Here is a 15,978-nt window from a genome sequence, read left to right on the forward strand (position 1 = left end):
TTTCTATTTTGTGAGGTCTCTTTCCACAAAATGATGAAGTTCTTCTCTGGCTTCTATTGCAGAAAAATATTTTATACACAGATGAAACACTTACAAAAGTTTGTTTGGGGTCTGCTTCTTTGAAGAAGAAAAAAAGCTTCTCATATGTTAGGATTCACTGCTTTCTATACCTGCATGTGCTGGTACCAAAGCCTCTTCCTATAACCCTGAAGACAGTCTGCCTACCGTCCGGAAGGTCATCATAATTCATCACTACTTGGGTCTCCAATCACTGCTTAGCAAGAGCTTTCTCTTTCATTCCTAAGAAATGTGAACCAAATATAAAGTCCTTCTATAACACATGGTTCATTGGTTTCTTAGAGAACAAGTATCATGTTCTTGAGTGCTTTATTTTCTCCAATAAATCACCAATACTTTTTACACACACACACACACACACACACACACAACGACAGTAAGAAAGACATAATTTTTTAACAACAGGAATTTCTGTTCATTTATATACTGTGCATTCTTCCAGGAAGTAAGGTGGGTATAGCTTTCCCTTAAAAAGTTCCAGTTCATAACACACAGTTTATTAGACAGTATTTAGCTACACTGAAACTTGGAGGCCTGGTTCTTTCTGTTACTTTCTTAGTTTTCTTTCTTACTAAAATCTCTCCGCTCCCTCTCCTCCTTCCTCCTAATGCAAAGAGAACTAACCTTTGATGGATTGAATGGAAGACCCAGGTATGAAGAGCCTCGGAAACCACAGCGATTTAGATTTGATCCTGGAAAATAAAAATATGTACTTATTTAAAGTGTACCTTATTTTTGTACAGATTCTAAAGCAGTTCAGTTATACAGTCTCTCAGAAACAGAGTATTTTAGTACCAAAGTTTTGTCACTGTCTCCATTTTCATGCTAGCCAACACTGAATGTCTGCTCTAGGAGCTTTATGGGAATTTCTTCATTTAATTTCCAAACCAGTCCAAACCAAAACAATGACCTCCTACCAGGTACCTTTAATTTAAGCCTAACTCACTGAGTACAAAATGCTTTCATACTTTTCCTAAATGACCATTTTCATGTGATCAACATATTCAATCCCTCATGCTACAGAACAGAAAGCAGAAGCCCAGATGTTAAGTGACATGCTCAAGGTAATAGCTGGTTAGCAACATAAAAGGATCTAGACACCTAATGTCCCATCCAGTGCCTTTTTACTTATCTCATGGCTTCTTTATAGGGGAGCAAGGTAAAGGTATAAACTGCTCTACAGTCACAGAAAATATATGTACTTTGTATTTTTGTATTAGACAGACCTTCATTCTAAGTCCAATACTTTGCTTTGAAGTACAAAAGAACACTGTAAGTTAGCACTTAGTCTCTAGTTATTCAAAGTATGTTTACTCACACTGATATTTTTCTTACCTAAAATTTTTCATTTTTCAAGATGTCAATGGAATATAACTGGGAACTTAACAAAGAAAATATCTACATCCATGAAAAGGGAACTCTTGTGACTACTGCTGGGAATGTAAATCGTTGCAGTCACTATGGAAAACAGTATGGAGGTTCCTCAAAATATTAAAAATAGAACCACCATGATCCAGCAATTTCACTTCTGGGTATATATATCCCCCCAAAAATGACATCATTATCTCAAAGAGATATCTGTACTCCCACGTTCATTGCAGCATGATTCACAACAGCCAAGACGTGGAAACAACCTAAGTATCCAACGATGGATGAACGGGTAGAGAAAATGTGAGCTATATACAGATAAGATGTCATATATGTTACACATACAGACACAAACAGACACACACACACGGGAATATTATTCAGCCATCAAAAAGACGGAAATCCTGCCTTTTACAACAACATGGATGAGCCTTGAGGGCATTATGCTAAGTGAAATAAACCAGACACAGAAAGACATATAGTGTATGTTCTTACTTACATGTGTAATCTAAAAAAGCTGAACTCATAGAAATAGAGAGTAGAATAGTAGTTGTCAGGACTAGCAGTGGAGATGTTGGCCAAAGGGTACAAACTTTTAACTATAAGATGAATAAGTTCTGGGGATTTAATGTTATGTACAGCATGGTGGTTATAGTTAACAATACAGTATTGTATACTTGGAAGTTAAGACCTTAAATAGTAGACCTTAAATTTTATCACCACACACACAAAAAGGCAATTATGTGAAGGGAATGGAGGTGTTAACTAACCTTATTGTGGTAATCATTTCACAGTATATACGTGTATCAAATAATCATGCTGTACACCTTAAATTTATATATATGTCAATAATATCTCCAAAAAGCTGGAAAATACAGAAACTAAAAAATATAAATGAAAAAAATGGTCATACCCACAATAAGAAAATAATTATGGTTTTGAGAACTATTATAAAATCAGCATAAAAATAGAAGGTAGGAATGTAGTACGAACAGACTGTACATGCATCGCTAATAAAAAAATCAAGTTGACTTAAAAACAGGTTCCAAGGTGAGGAACTAGCTTCATATCTCTTATGACTGGTACATGACTAATCATAATAACTGGTTTTCAGGTACTATAAACTATTCAGCTTTATACCCCCTGAAATACTTAGAATAGTAGCTTATACATTAATTCTTTGAGTAATTTAGGAAACTATCCCTAAATTTAAAACTCTCCACTAAGCATCTTCCCCCATTAACGAAAAAAATTATTTAAAAAAGAATGCTATCTAATGGTGATAACGATTTTGATGAACATGGTTCTCTTATCTTTGCTTAAGAATTTTAAATTGGTAAGCCATTTAAGACTTGCCAATATGTAATGAGTTATAAAAAGGCTCATACCTTCTGACTGGTAATGATGCACCTGATAATCCACTCCAGTAACTTCAAATATGAGATGGTCATATGCACAGAAACACTCACTATAGTATTATGATGGTAAAAATTTTGAAGTGACACAAAAATCCAACAGGTTAAATATAACATACTATACTCAAAGGAACATAATACTGCTATTAAAAGTAATGATTAGGGAAAACTACATAGTAACATGGAGAAATATATATGCTCAAGTTAAGAGAAAAAGCAGGGGGGCTTCCCTGGTGGCACAGTGGTTGAGAATCTGCCTGCTAATGCAGGGGACACGGGTTCGAGTCCTGGTCTGGGAGGATCCCACATGCCGCGGAGCAACTGGGCCCGTGAGCCACAACTACTGAGCCTGCGTGTCTGGAGCCTGTGCTCCGCAGCAAGAGAGGCCGCGACAGTGAGAGGCCCGCGCACCACGATGAAGAGTGGCCCCCGCTTGCTGCAACTGGAGAAAGCCCTCGCACAGAAACGAAGACCCAACACAGTCAAAAATAAATAAATTAATTAATTTTAAAAAAAAGAGAGAAAAAGCAGGATACAAAAATATATGTGTATTATGTTTATAATTAGGCAAAGTGGGCTTATCATCAAAGCCTGGAAGAGAATAAATAAAATAATACTGTGTGGGAGGATATGAATAAAGGTGAATTTTGTTCTCTTTATTAGTCATTGTTGTCATCACAAATTACCACAAACTTAGCGACTTAAAACAACATCCATTTATCATCTCACAGTTCTATAAGGTCAGAAGTCCAAGGCAGGTCTCGCCAGGCTAAAAATCAAAGTGTTGGTAGGGCTACATTCCTTATTAGAGACTCTGGGGAACAATCTGCCTCCAAGTTCATTCAAGTTATTTGGCAGAATCAAGTTCCTTACGGTTTTAAGACTAAGGTCTCCATTCCTTTGCTAGCTGTCAGCTGGGGAACCCCCTTAGCTCCTAAAGGGCACTCTTGCCATTTCTTGCATCTGGGCCCCTGTATCTCAGAATCAGCAATGGTGCTCAAATCCGTCTCATGCTTAGACTCTCTCTGGCGGCCCCTTCTGCAGCATCTCTCTTTTGCCCTCTTTCATCTGCATTTCTCTGACTGACTCTTCTGCCTTCTTCTCTACTAAGGGCTTATGTGATTATACTGTGCCTGTATGTATAACACTCATTGACAATCTCCACATTTTAAGGTCAGCTAATTAGTAACCTTAACTTCACCTGCAAAATCTGTAGAGTAGAACTCAGTGTTTGATTAAATAACCAGGGAACAGGAATTTTGGTGGGAGAGGGGGCAACATCTTTAGAATTCTGCCTAATACTCCTTCCATACTCCAAATTGGATGTAACACTGTACTTTTAAAATCTAAAATTAAATTATCCCTTCCTTACCAAGCCATGGGTGCCTTTATCCTTTTAGCGTCACTTGTTTTAATCCACCTTTAATTGGGTGAGGGGTAGTGTCAAAAGGTATATTTTCCTAGGCCCTATATTTGATCTGATGCCTAAAATGTTTTCCTATTATGACTTAAATTTTTGCAATCAGTTTTATTTCCTTCAGACTGCCTTTTTAAAAATTATCCTTTCAAGCTACTGATTTGCTGATAGTTTTCTATAAAAATAAAATCCTATTTCTACTTTTGATGGAAGAAAGCTCTGATTCCATGTTTCAGGTCTGAGTTTATACTTCCCTTAGGAAGCCTTTCTGGAGCCCCCACTAAGTTAGTTAGGCTAACTAAGTAACTCAGTTAGCCTCTGTCAGCCTTACAGAGGCTGACATATAGTAGGGGCTTAATAAATATCTGTTTCTCAATGAAATTATTTCCTTAGAAATAAATGAATGGCATTTCTATTTGCTCATTTCTATGTTTTTATGTTACTTAAATTATTAACTTTTCTGAAAAGTAGCAGAAATATTGATGCTCAAAAATACCACATAAGGTTAGGAGCTGTGGCATGGACACTTGGAATCAAACTCAATATCCTATTCTTGCTAGCACTGTGTTCTATAGGCAAGTAACAACCTCTCTGAGCTGGTTCCCTCCATTTTTGAACTAGGAACAGTAATACACTACAATCAATATTTAGCAGGGTTCTTCTAAAGGTTCAAGGGCATGTTTAGATGGTGTTCAGCACAGTGACTAAGGCTCAATAAATAGTAACCATTTAACATCAGCTAATTAGATGTTATCAAAAGTGAAATAGGAGGAAATTAACAGCTTCTGTTATAATTTATCAAGGAAAGTTTCTTTAAAATAAAAATACCTTTTCTTCCATTTTCAAAATGGAGTACATATCATCATCTTAAAAAATTCATTAGGCCATTCTTTCTGGTTCCTGTCAAGATTTGTCTGCTATTGTGCGTTCTTTTATAATTCTAGTAAGCTTACCTGTTCATGATAACTATTAAAGTATAAACATGCAATTTATTCCAAATTTACAACTGCATGCATATTCAGGATACAGTTTAAACCTCTTTGGAGGTTTTTAGATAGCACCATCTCGTGTTCCTATTCAGTAGTAACGAAGCGAACAAAGTGTGATCTGGCTGACCAACAGAATCAAGTACAGTTTGAAAAAATATAGATGCTCTTGGGTCCTAACCTCGGCCCACATCAAAACTCTCACAGTAGGGCCTGAACAATCATATATAAGAAAGAAAAATAATCCCTGTCTGATACACAGTCAGAATTGAGAACCACTGATTTGGTGAATGCATCCATAAAGTCAAACTAGTTTCCTTGTTTTATGGAAGCAGTCTAGATAGCTATGTATCAAAAAAACCCAGATTACTTTAATTGTTTTGGGTTTGTTTTTGTAGGTCCTTTTCTTCTCTTGTGTTTCCCACTTAGAGAAGTTCCTTTAGCATTTGCTGTAGAGCTGGTTTGGTGGTGGTGAATTCTCTTAGCTTTTGCTTGTCTGTAAAGCTTTTGATTTCTCCATCAAATCTAAATGAGATCCTTGCTGGGTAGAGTAATCTTGGTTGTAGGTTCTTCCCTTTCATCACTTTAAGTATTTCATGCCACTCCCTTCTGGCTTGCAGAGTTTCTGCTGAGAAATCAGCTGTTAACCTTATGGGAGTTCCCTTGTATGTTATTTGTCGTTTTTCCCTTGCTGCTTTCAGTAATTTTTCTTTGTCTTTAATTTTTGCCACTTTGATTACTATGTGTCTCGGCGTGTTTCTCCTTGGGTTTATTCTGTATGGGACTCTCTGCGCTTCCTGGACTTGGGTGGCTATTTCCTTTCCCATGTTAGGGAAGTTTTCGACTATAATCTCTTCAAATATTTTCTCTGGTCCTTTCTCTCTCTCTTCTCCTTCTGGGACCCCTATAATGCGAATGTTGTTGCGTTTAATGTTGTCCCAGAGGTCTCTTAGGCTGTCTTCATTTCTTTTCATTCTTTTTTCTTTAGTCTGTTCCGCAGCAGTGAATTCCACCATTCTGTCTTCCAGGTCACTTATCCGTTCTTCTGCCTCAGTTATTCTGCTACTGATTCCTTCTAGTGTAGTTTTCATTTCAGTTATTGTATTGGTCATCTCTGTTTGTTTGTTCTTTAATTCTTCTAGGTCTTTGTTAATCATTTCTTGCATCTTCTCAATCTTTGCCTCCATTCTTATTCCGAGGTCCTGGATCATCTTCACTATCATTATTCTGAATTCTTTTTCTGGAAGGTTGCCTATCTCCACTTCATTTAGTTGTTTTTCTGGGTTTTTTTCTTGTTCCTTCATCTGGTACATAGCCCTCTGCCTTTTCATCTTCTCTGTCTTTCTGTAACTGTGGTTTTTGGTCCACAGGCTGCAGGATTGTAGTTTTTCTTGCTTCTGTTGTCTGCCCTCTGGTGGTTGAGGCTATCTAAGAGGCTTGATGGGAGGCTCTGGTGGTGGGTAGAGCTGACTGTTGCTGTGGCGGTCCAAACCCAGATTACTTTAAAAAATGAAACTGGGTCGATGGAAAGAAAAAGAAAATAGCAAAAATGGGCATATGCAGATGGATATAATACATATATGTGCATTTATGTGTGAGCACATAGAGGGATGTGTTATTAGAGAATATAACATGTTTAGCTATCAACCATAAGGAAAACAATCCTTTTATCTGCATGCTTGCACATGAAAGACAATTATTAAGCTACAAGGCTGACTCCTGCTTGATGACTGGGTCATATCTCATTTACAACCTAGGATTTTACTACTAAGCTCATATAAACACCAATTATATGTCAAGCATCACAAAGACAATGCATTTAGATATTCTCTAAAAAGCAAAGAAAATGATTATAAACCCGAGGAATGTAAAACTTTAATGAGTTTAAAAAGATTTATTTTAATCAGCAGAGTTATTTTGCTTTTCATAAGAAAATGTGTTTCCCCTCTTTTAGGAGAAAATTTTTATTGTGAATGATAAAATAAAAATACATTAAAAAATTATATTTAGGTGTTTCTAATAAAGGACAACTCTTGGGCTAAAATATCATATTACTAATGGTGGTCATGCTGCTTAAATATAGTTCAAAACTTGTTTTGGTCATGTTCTTAACTTTCTAATTCTCATTTTGAATGTTAGGTTTTTGCACTAAGCAAAGAGAATTCAAGTGAGGAATGTGGTGATTTTTTAATGTTAAAATGGACGTTTATATTTTATGGCTATAGAAGTAATTCCTCACAGGTCTCAAGAAACACAAGGTTTCCTAGTAAAAGGACACACCTTACAAAACTGTTTCAGGATGTCAAGAGAGACCCAGACAAGGTACATAAAATATTATATAATTTAAAAAGTGTTTTTTTAAATCTATTTTCTAAATTTCACAGATTTGTTTTAGAACAGGGCAATTAAACAGAAGGCAGTTGGGAGATTTTCTCTCGTAGAGATTAGAAATTTAATAGCGTTTCATCCAACCAAATGGTAAACTGATTATTTGGAATTGCAGGTGGACTGTGAAAAGACCTGTAGTATAGCCTACCAGACATGTGACTAGGGGCAACTGGGGACATCAACCAACCAACCACTGTGAGACCATCTTTGCAAAAAGTTCTTGATCTACAATGCTTCCCAAACAGGTGCTCTGTAATTTCTAAAATCTGCAACATGCTCAATTTAGCCACATGAAACTATACTTACATTTTCAGCATGTTGTTAGGAAAAAAAAAAGGCACAAGCTGACTGAAAAGTCTACTAAAAAACTAAAATCATTAAACAGTTTACCTTTTAATATTAAACCACCTTATCTACAATTCCAAACACTTAATTCTAATGTTTTATAAGCTCTGTTACGGAAGAGATACCAAATTTATTTTCCTTTATCACCATAAGACAGCCTCAGAGTTCTCATGAAAAATATCCATATCTTACAGAAAAACATACATGATAAACAGAGAACCTATTCATGGGACTAGTATTAGAAAAACTGAAAATTAGAAACGGAAAACTGTATTCTAATTTTGCCCCTAGCATTAACTAGCTATATGATAATATCCTCATTTGTAAAATGATGGACTATAATATTCCTTGTTTGGTTCTAGTTCCAAAATTCTCTGGTTGTGTCCCTGATCAGAGAGGGTAACACAAAATTCCCAGCCTGATCCCTTGTGTTTCCTGAATACTTCCCGATATTGATGAGAAGGCCCCCAACTCTCCAATGGTCTGACCACACACTTATTCCTAGGATACCACAGGGTCTTTACAACCCTGGAATTAAGTGGAAGGCCAGGGTTAATTGTGATTAAATATTCACAATGTACTTAAGTTCCATTCATGATAGTCTCCACTAGGGACCTATATACTCCACCAGTAAAGCAGCACTGGGACCTGGAGTCAGAAGCCAGGGATTTCAGTCTGACTCTATTACTTTCCATCTGTGTGTGGCCTCGGGCAGGTCTCTTAATCACTCTGCCTCTCATTTTTTTCTCCACTTCTGGGGAAGGCAGATTAGGGGAAGAACAAATTTGATGATGCCTTTGAAAATTACAAAATATTAAATAATGTACAGCATTGCTTCTGCCATTAGCAAAATATGGATATTTGTGTATAATCATATAAATGGGTTTAGTTTTTGTTTATTTTTGTTGTGTTTTGAAGAGCGGTTAAGCTAAAGTTTTTCATGTTGAATTTTAATACAAAAACATATTTATTGTAAGCATTCAAACAATGCAGATATATAGAATAAAACTAAAGTACCTTATCCTGCCATCCCGTACCTCTGTTTTCATCTACTTCCCCCTCCACAAAGACTGTCTATACACGCTTTCAGAGTTTTTCCTATACATTGATGTTAATAGATCAGTAAAACAAAACACCCCTGTACACGTTGGCATTTATCATTTAACTATATTTGATGAACAGTTTCATGTCGGTACATATATAGATCTACCTCAGTCACTTTACTACTGGGCTGTACTCTTTACTGGACCATAGTTTATTTAACTGTTTCACTTTTGGTGGATATTTATTTTGTTTCTAATTTGTTACTGTAACAAACAATGCCAAAACATTCTTCTATACAGATTTTTGTGCACATGTATTAGTTTCCTGAGGTTAGTAACAACTTACCATAAATCTGGTGGCTTTAAACAACAGAAATTTATTCTCTCATAGTTCTGGAGCCCAGAAGTCCAAAATCAAGTTGTTAGCAGGGTTGGTTCCTTCTGGAGGCTCTAAGGGAAAATCCATTTTATGCCCCCTCTTAGTTTCTGGTGGCTGTGGGGAGTCCTGATGTTCCTTACCATGTGGACCCATTGCTCTAATCTCTGCATCTGTCTTCATATGGCCTTCCCCTCTGTGTCTCAAATCTCCCTCTCCTTTCTCTTGGAAGGACACTGATCTTGAGATCCTTACCTTAATTATACCTTATTCTAAATATGGTCATATTCTGAGGTCTGGATGGGCATATATTTTGGGGGCCATTATCTAACTAACTACAACACACACGAGAATATGTGAGGATAAAAAGTTACACTGCTAAAATGCTCTTCCAAAGGCTGCAATAATTTTTACTTCCACCAAAAGAACTGATTCACTTGTTATAAAGCAGAAACTAACACACCATTGTAAAGCAATTATACTCCAATAAAGATGTTAAAAAACAAACAAACAAAAAAGAATATTAAAGTGCTCTTTTCCCCACATTCTTACCAACTTTTAAAAACTTTTTGCTAAATTGATTTGTTACATAAAAAATAATGTTAACATCCTTGTTTCTATTGCATCTCCCTAATTTCTAGTATCGATTAATCCTCTTTTCATGTATTTAATGACTATCTGTACTTCTTTTGCGAACTACCTATTCATAAATTCTGTCATTTTCTAAATGGCAATGTGTCATTTTTTTTTATCTTTAACAATTCCTTATAGTTTGGATATTAATATTTTGTCTGGTATATATATTGGCACAATTTCCTCCAAGTCCGTCAGTTATCCAACTTTATCTTTCCCTACATAACATTTAAAAATATTTATTTAGTCAAATCTACCATATTTTTCCTTTATGGTCTCTGGGTTTTGTTTAACACTTTTAAGATTTTTAAATTCCCTAAGATTTTATGTGATATCACAAAGTAGGACAAATACAGAGCTAAGAGTTACAGAAAGCATGTTCTATTCAGTCTGCAAATGCCTTATGAATGAGAAAATATTTGAGGAGCCAGAGGACGCTCTAGGCTAAACGTGAAAATACAGAAAGAAGAAAAGTAGGAAAAGGTGTAGGTAATTTAGCAGTCCAACAACTGTTGATAACACAACAATGCTCTAGGCACCAAAAGGGAAAAGAAATGTAAGACTGACACATTCACTGCCCTCCAGAAGTTTACAATTCAGATGTAAGCAAAAATATTTTAAGCAACAGTTAAGCAACAATGACTAAAAAAATTTAAAAATTAGCAATGGGCTTCAATCCAATGAAGTCCATGTAGTTGAAAGTACAATGGGAAAGAGAATTCTGATGGATCTTAAGAGATGGTGAGTACACCCTAATTCAAAAAAATTTTTAACTTTCATCAAAGTATAATAAACAGCTTAATGAACTTCTGCAAAGTAAACTCACCTGTATAATTAGCACTCAGCTCAAGAAAAAGCACATGACCAGCAGCCTAGAAGCCCCATCCTACTTCCTTCTTGTCACTCCCCAAAAGCTCAGATTCGTTTTACCTACATTTTCACTTTGTATTAATAGAATAATACACTATATACTTCTTTATCTCAAAACATGTTTGTGACATTCATCCAAATTTCTGCATGTAGGTCTAAATTGTTCTTTCCCATTACTGTATACTATTCCATTGTGTGAATTATAATATATCATTTATCTATTATACCAATGATGGGTAGTTTGTATATTCCTACTCTGGAGTCCTGTGAAAAATACTGCTATCAACATTCTAGTACATATCTTTTGGTGAATACATTTTTTCATTTCTGTTGGATACCTACTAGGGAGTAGAACTGCTGGTTCATAGACTGTACATATGTTCAGTTGTAGTAAATATTGCTAAATAGCAGTTGTAAAATAGTAGTTACAGTTGTGCAACATTCTCATCAACATTTGTTATTTTCCATTTTGGCCGTTCTAGTGAGTATGTAGCAAACACAATTATTAGGGATAATATGAAAGTCCAGATAACAGCAAAGCTCTCACAACAAAAGATCAAATAATGAGAAAAGTAAGAAGGCTTCAAAAAGAATATGGATATTAATTAGCTGGAGCCGGCAAACAGTCCTTAAAGGTAGATAAAAATATAAGAAAAAACAGAAAGTAGGAAGCATAGTGAATAAGTGACTAGTGTTCTGGTAATTGTAACCTATAGCATGAGTCTCTCACTAAAATGCTATGGTCCTTACATTTCTAGAGAGACAATAGCTATTTTATTCCAAGGAAATGAATATCATAAATAATTTTTTTAAATAATATATATTTTAACAAAAACTTATACAATAGCTTTCCTATGTACCACAGTGTATAATTTCGTATCTGTATTAGTGAAATATATTTAAGAAAATACAATGTATAATTTGATTAGGACATGTATTTTTAGTAAACAAACAAAAATTATACATAATCTATAACAAAACTACCTTACATCTGTCTAATGTCTAACTTTTTAAAAAATTCCAGACTTTCACTTAAACTAGTGAAAAAAAAATCCTGATTAAAAAAGGAAAACACAAATTATTCCCATTTTGTAGGTCACTAGAACTGTGACCTCACCTCAGCCACAAGCTCCCAGGGAATGAGAACCATATCTTATAATTTATCACAGCCCTTCTCCACAGGTTTAGCAGAGTACTCTTAGCAAAACATTCAATAAATCCTGCTCACCAACATGTTAGAATCTATAACTACTCACCAATATATCATATATGATGCTTCATGTAGTTGGTGAAAAGTGATTAGATATTTATGTAATAAAATTCTGATAGATCTAAAAATGCTTAATCATTTTTTAACAAGGATTCATCAACAGGCACAGATTTTTTAAATTATGTATTAAAAAATACTACAAACTTCAAGAATACTAAAGTAGAAAGCCACAAACCATGTCCAACAGCATCTGCTAATACATCAAAGCACTTTATTTCTAAATAAAGCTTTAGCTTATTATTTCTCCAAAATTCACCTGGGTGAGATTTATACATGATTACTCCAACCAATGAACCACACAGTTAATTTATAAATGCTGACTCTTAAATGAAAGGTAAGTAGTGACCACAGACAAAAATTGCATGATTTTCTGTGAGTTTATCTGCTTGCTCTAATTCAATTCAATGTTAGAATTTCCAACATTTATAAGTTAAATAGATATTAGGTATTTTACACTTAATGGAGTGAACAACAGAGTTTATAAAACTTGTGTGTATTTAGTTGATCAATAATTTATGAATTTTGAGAATTTATTTAATTGATCAAAATGTATAAAGTTTTAAGAAGCATAAAAATGACTGAAGTATAAATAAGAGCTCTAAGAAGCCATTAAAGAAATACTAATGGAACATTAGAGGGAAAATGGCCAAGAGACTGGAATGAAACTTTCTGACAGCAAAGAGTTTTTCACTGAAGAGACAAAAAGAATGGTTGGGAATGAAAAATAGAGTGAATGCTACAGAACTAATCAAACATAAATATGGAATACAAGTAGTCAACAAGCAGTCGTGAGCGTGGAAATACGCAACACAGCATGGTGTACAACTGTGAATCTCCATCCAACCTTAGACGTCGCTAAATTGTTCTCTCTAGAGATTAATGACTGGACTTGGTCAGCACTGTGTTTGAACAGAAAGGAGTGTTACGAGGAAAACACAGATGAATAAAATATGTTAATAGTTTAGGAACAAATACTAAGATGTCCAAGTGCAGCACATGTTATGCCAGGTACAACTAGTCACACTAAAAACAAAATGCTAAAAACTCACTCACTGTCTTCTGTGGGAAGGACCTGCAGGGAGTAAATCCACTCGATTATATCATCCTTGTTCACCACATCTAAGGAGTCCAACATATCCAGCCCGGAGAGTGCAAAAAATGCAATAGTCAACCTAAATGAAAAAAATATAAAATTCCATCTTAACTATCAAACCTATGAAGTCTTTCTGGTTCAGAAATAAACTCATTCCAACTTTACGATAATTTAAACAACATTCCCAACTTGCAAAAGCCGAAAAAACCAATTTATTCTTATAATTTAATAGTATCAATGAAACCTTTGTTTTAATTTTTAATAAAGGGACATTTAAGGGTTAAGAAATCAACCCTACTCATCTGAAGTATACATGAATTCACTGAAACCAGTTTATGAGCAACCTGAAGGCTAAAAGTAGATTTGAAAAAGAGAATTCCCTGCACCTAATCAGTATATATAAGGCCAAAAAGGTGGAAAATATATAAAAATCTCGATTTTCACTGATTTGCCAAGAGCAATTATGCTTGCAGCTGGTGCTTAATTCTTAAGGATGTTAGAATAAATCTATCATTATTCAAATTTGTTTATGAATAATGTGACCCCTTGGAAAAAACTTATAATGAATTTTGGGGAATAAGGAACACTTTAAAAAATGCAAATGCATTTCAATTTCCATTTTCCTAGAGAGGAACATTTTTGATGAAATGGAACACTATAAAGCAATATCCTTCCCCTCCAAGATTGTGCACTAAATCAGAAATCTAAGCCTTGTGCTTTCGTATAAAAACTAGTCCCCTTAGTGGTTGCTTTTTATTTAAAGAGTTTGTTTCATATAATTCCTTTCCTGTTGAGATACATTCTACAATGTTGTTTGATTGAGCATGGTTATCTCGTTTCCATATTCGAATAATTCCTATGACTAATACTGATAAACTAATACTTCAAATTATCTGGTCTAAAATCTTCTAGCAGAGCCACTTGATGCATTCTATAACCTTCTAAACAGAGATTCCAAGAGAAAATTAAGCCTTAATGCCCTAAGGCAACCATTGTATATAATTAACTTCTCTCCTCTGCATCTAGAATGATATTACCAACTTTAGGAGAAATGAGAAAATAGTCACTCATTTTTTTAAAGGGTATAATTCTCTCTCTGATCCCTGGTTGAAAAGGCTGGCATCCATTAGATAACAGGAGGAGAAATTAGAGAGCAATTTAATTCCAACCAAAGCTTAAAGGCAAAAACTAAAACTAATGAGATACTGGTACACTCAAGAACAACACATTTTAGGAAACTCACATAATCGAGAGATTATTACTATGTATTAGGCACTGGGCTAGGAAATTTCTCATATATTATCTCAATTTAATTCTAACAAATCACTGAAATCCACTTGAATTAGGGAGGTGATTTATCTGGATAAGATCAGGAATAAATTAAGGGCAGTGGAACACCTTTATGTGGGAAGCAGTAGTTCAGAGCCCAAATCTGCAATAAAATGAGCTAGCCTCAAATCCTAGGTTGGTCAATTTCTAGCCATGTGTAATCTGGTTAGGTTACCTAACCTTTTCTAAGTCTTTTCTAAGTCAGCTTCCTTATCTGTAAATCATTAAACTTCACACAGTTATTGTGCTTACCTGCTCAAAAGCAAGCACTAAATAAGTGGAAGCTATTATTATTGGTATTTCCCTGATTTGAAGGGACAGGACTAACTTACACTATATAGGCCTTTTCATTAGTTGGCAACTTCCACCATCCCCCCAACTGCTCTTCTCCAAAACAAAATATTTTAGACATGGGGAATATTTCTACCTAACCGTACCCACATGTGAAAAATCACTGCTCTTGGTGCTAATTATGTTTCATGAGATAAGGTCTGCCTTGTGCATGATATGCACTCAAATAATTTATTGAATTACCTAACAAATAAAAGACCTGCGATACTACATCTAGCCCTCCTGGAGAGCTATCATAGGGTTCAGTTTGGCTGTAATCTATAAAGTGAATGACGACAGTCTGGTAAAATTAAGCATCTAATACTTTAGTTTATTAAATCATTATTACAGAGAAAAGCAAAAGGAAGAGAGATAAAAGTGAGGAACAACATGAGGTGTTGATAAAACAATCATCTTCCTGTTACTAAAAAATATTGTAAGAAAACATATCCAAAGGGCTATAAAAATAAGTAGGTATTATTTCTTAAGTTAAAAGCAGAAATTATCTAGTCCATCTCTTTAATTTTCTAGTTCAAGATAATGAAGTCCAAAGAATTCAAGTAACTTGAGATTTCAATGCTAGATAACCAATAAAAACTACTCAAGGAATTCTGAGTCAAAGGGGTGTTTCTCAAATGTGGTGCAATTAGAATCAGCTTAAAAACAAACAACTTAATACACCACCAACAAAACCAGGAGAGGCCTAGGCCTTAATCCACGACAAAGGTATCATAAATTCTAGATGGAAGGTAGGGTCTGGGACCTGGTGTTTGGGTAAGTGGGGACGGGGTGGAGGATGGGGAGCTTCCCAGATGATTCTAAAGGGCAGCCAGGCTTTAGAAGCACAGCGATTCTCCACTAGGGCAATACTGTTCCCCAGCGGACATTCTGAAGACAATTTTGGTTTTCACCACTAGGGAAGGGTGCTATTTGGCATCTAGTTGGTAAAAGCCAGGGATGCTGCTAAATGTACTATGATGCACAGGACAGCCCCAGTCAACGAAGAAGTGTCTGGTCCAAAATGTCAACAGCGCTGA

The 15,978-nt window shown here is 35.2% G+C and overlaps 1 protein-coding gene across 1 annotated transcript in view; it reads right to left on the minus strand.

Annotated features, from left to right (window-relative positions):
- The window catches only part of PGGT1B (protein geranylgeranyltransferase type I subunit beta), a 56,256-nt gene that overhangs the window by 35,251 nt on the left and 5,027 nt on the right, over positions 1 to 15,978 (minus strand). Inside the window, exons 2-3 of the mRNA XM_007192115.3 lie at positions 13,243 to 13,361; positions 703 to 770 (exon numbers count right to left, since the gene is read on the minus strand). Coding sequence (XP_007192177.1) covers positions 703 to 770; positions 13,243 to 13,361 — 187 coding nt within the window. The remainder of the gene's footprint in view (positions 1 to 702; positions 771 to 13,242; positions 13,362 to 15,978) is intronic.

The sequence above is a fragment of the Balaenoptera acutorostrata genome, chromosome 2 (assembly GCF_949987535.1).
Source record: "Balaenoptera acutorostrata chromosome 2, mBalAcu1.1, whole genome shotgun sequence".
NCBI classification, from domain to species: Eukaryota; Metazoa; Chordata; class Mammalia; order Artiodactyla; family Balaenopteridae; genus Balaenoptera; species Balaenoptera acutorostrata.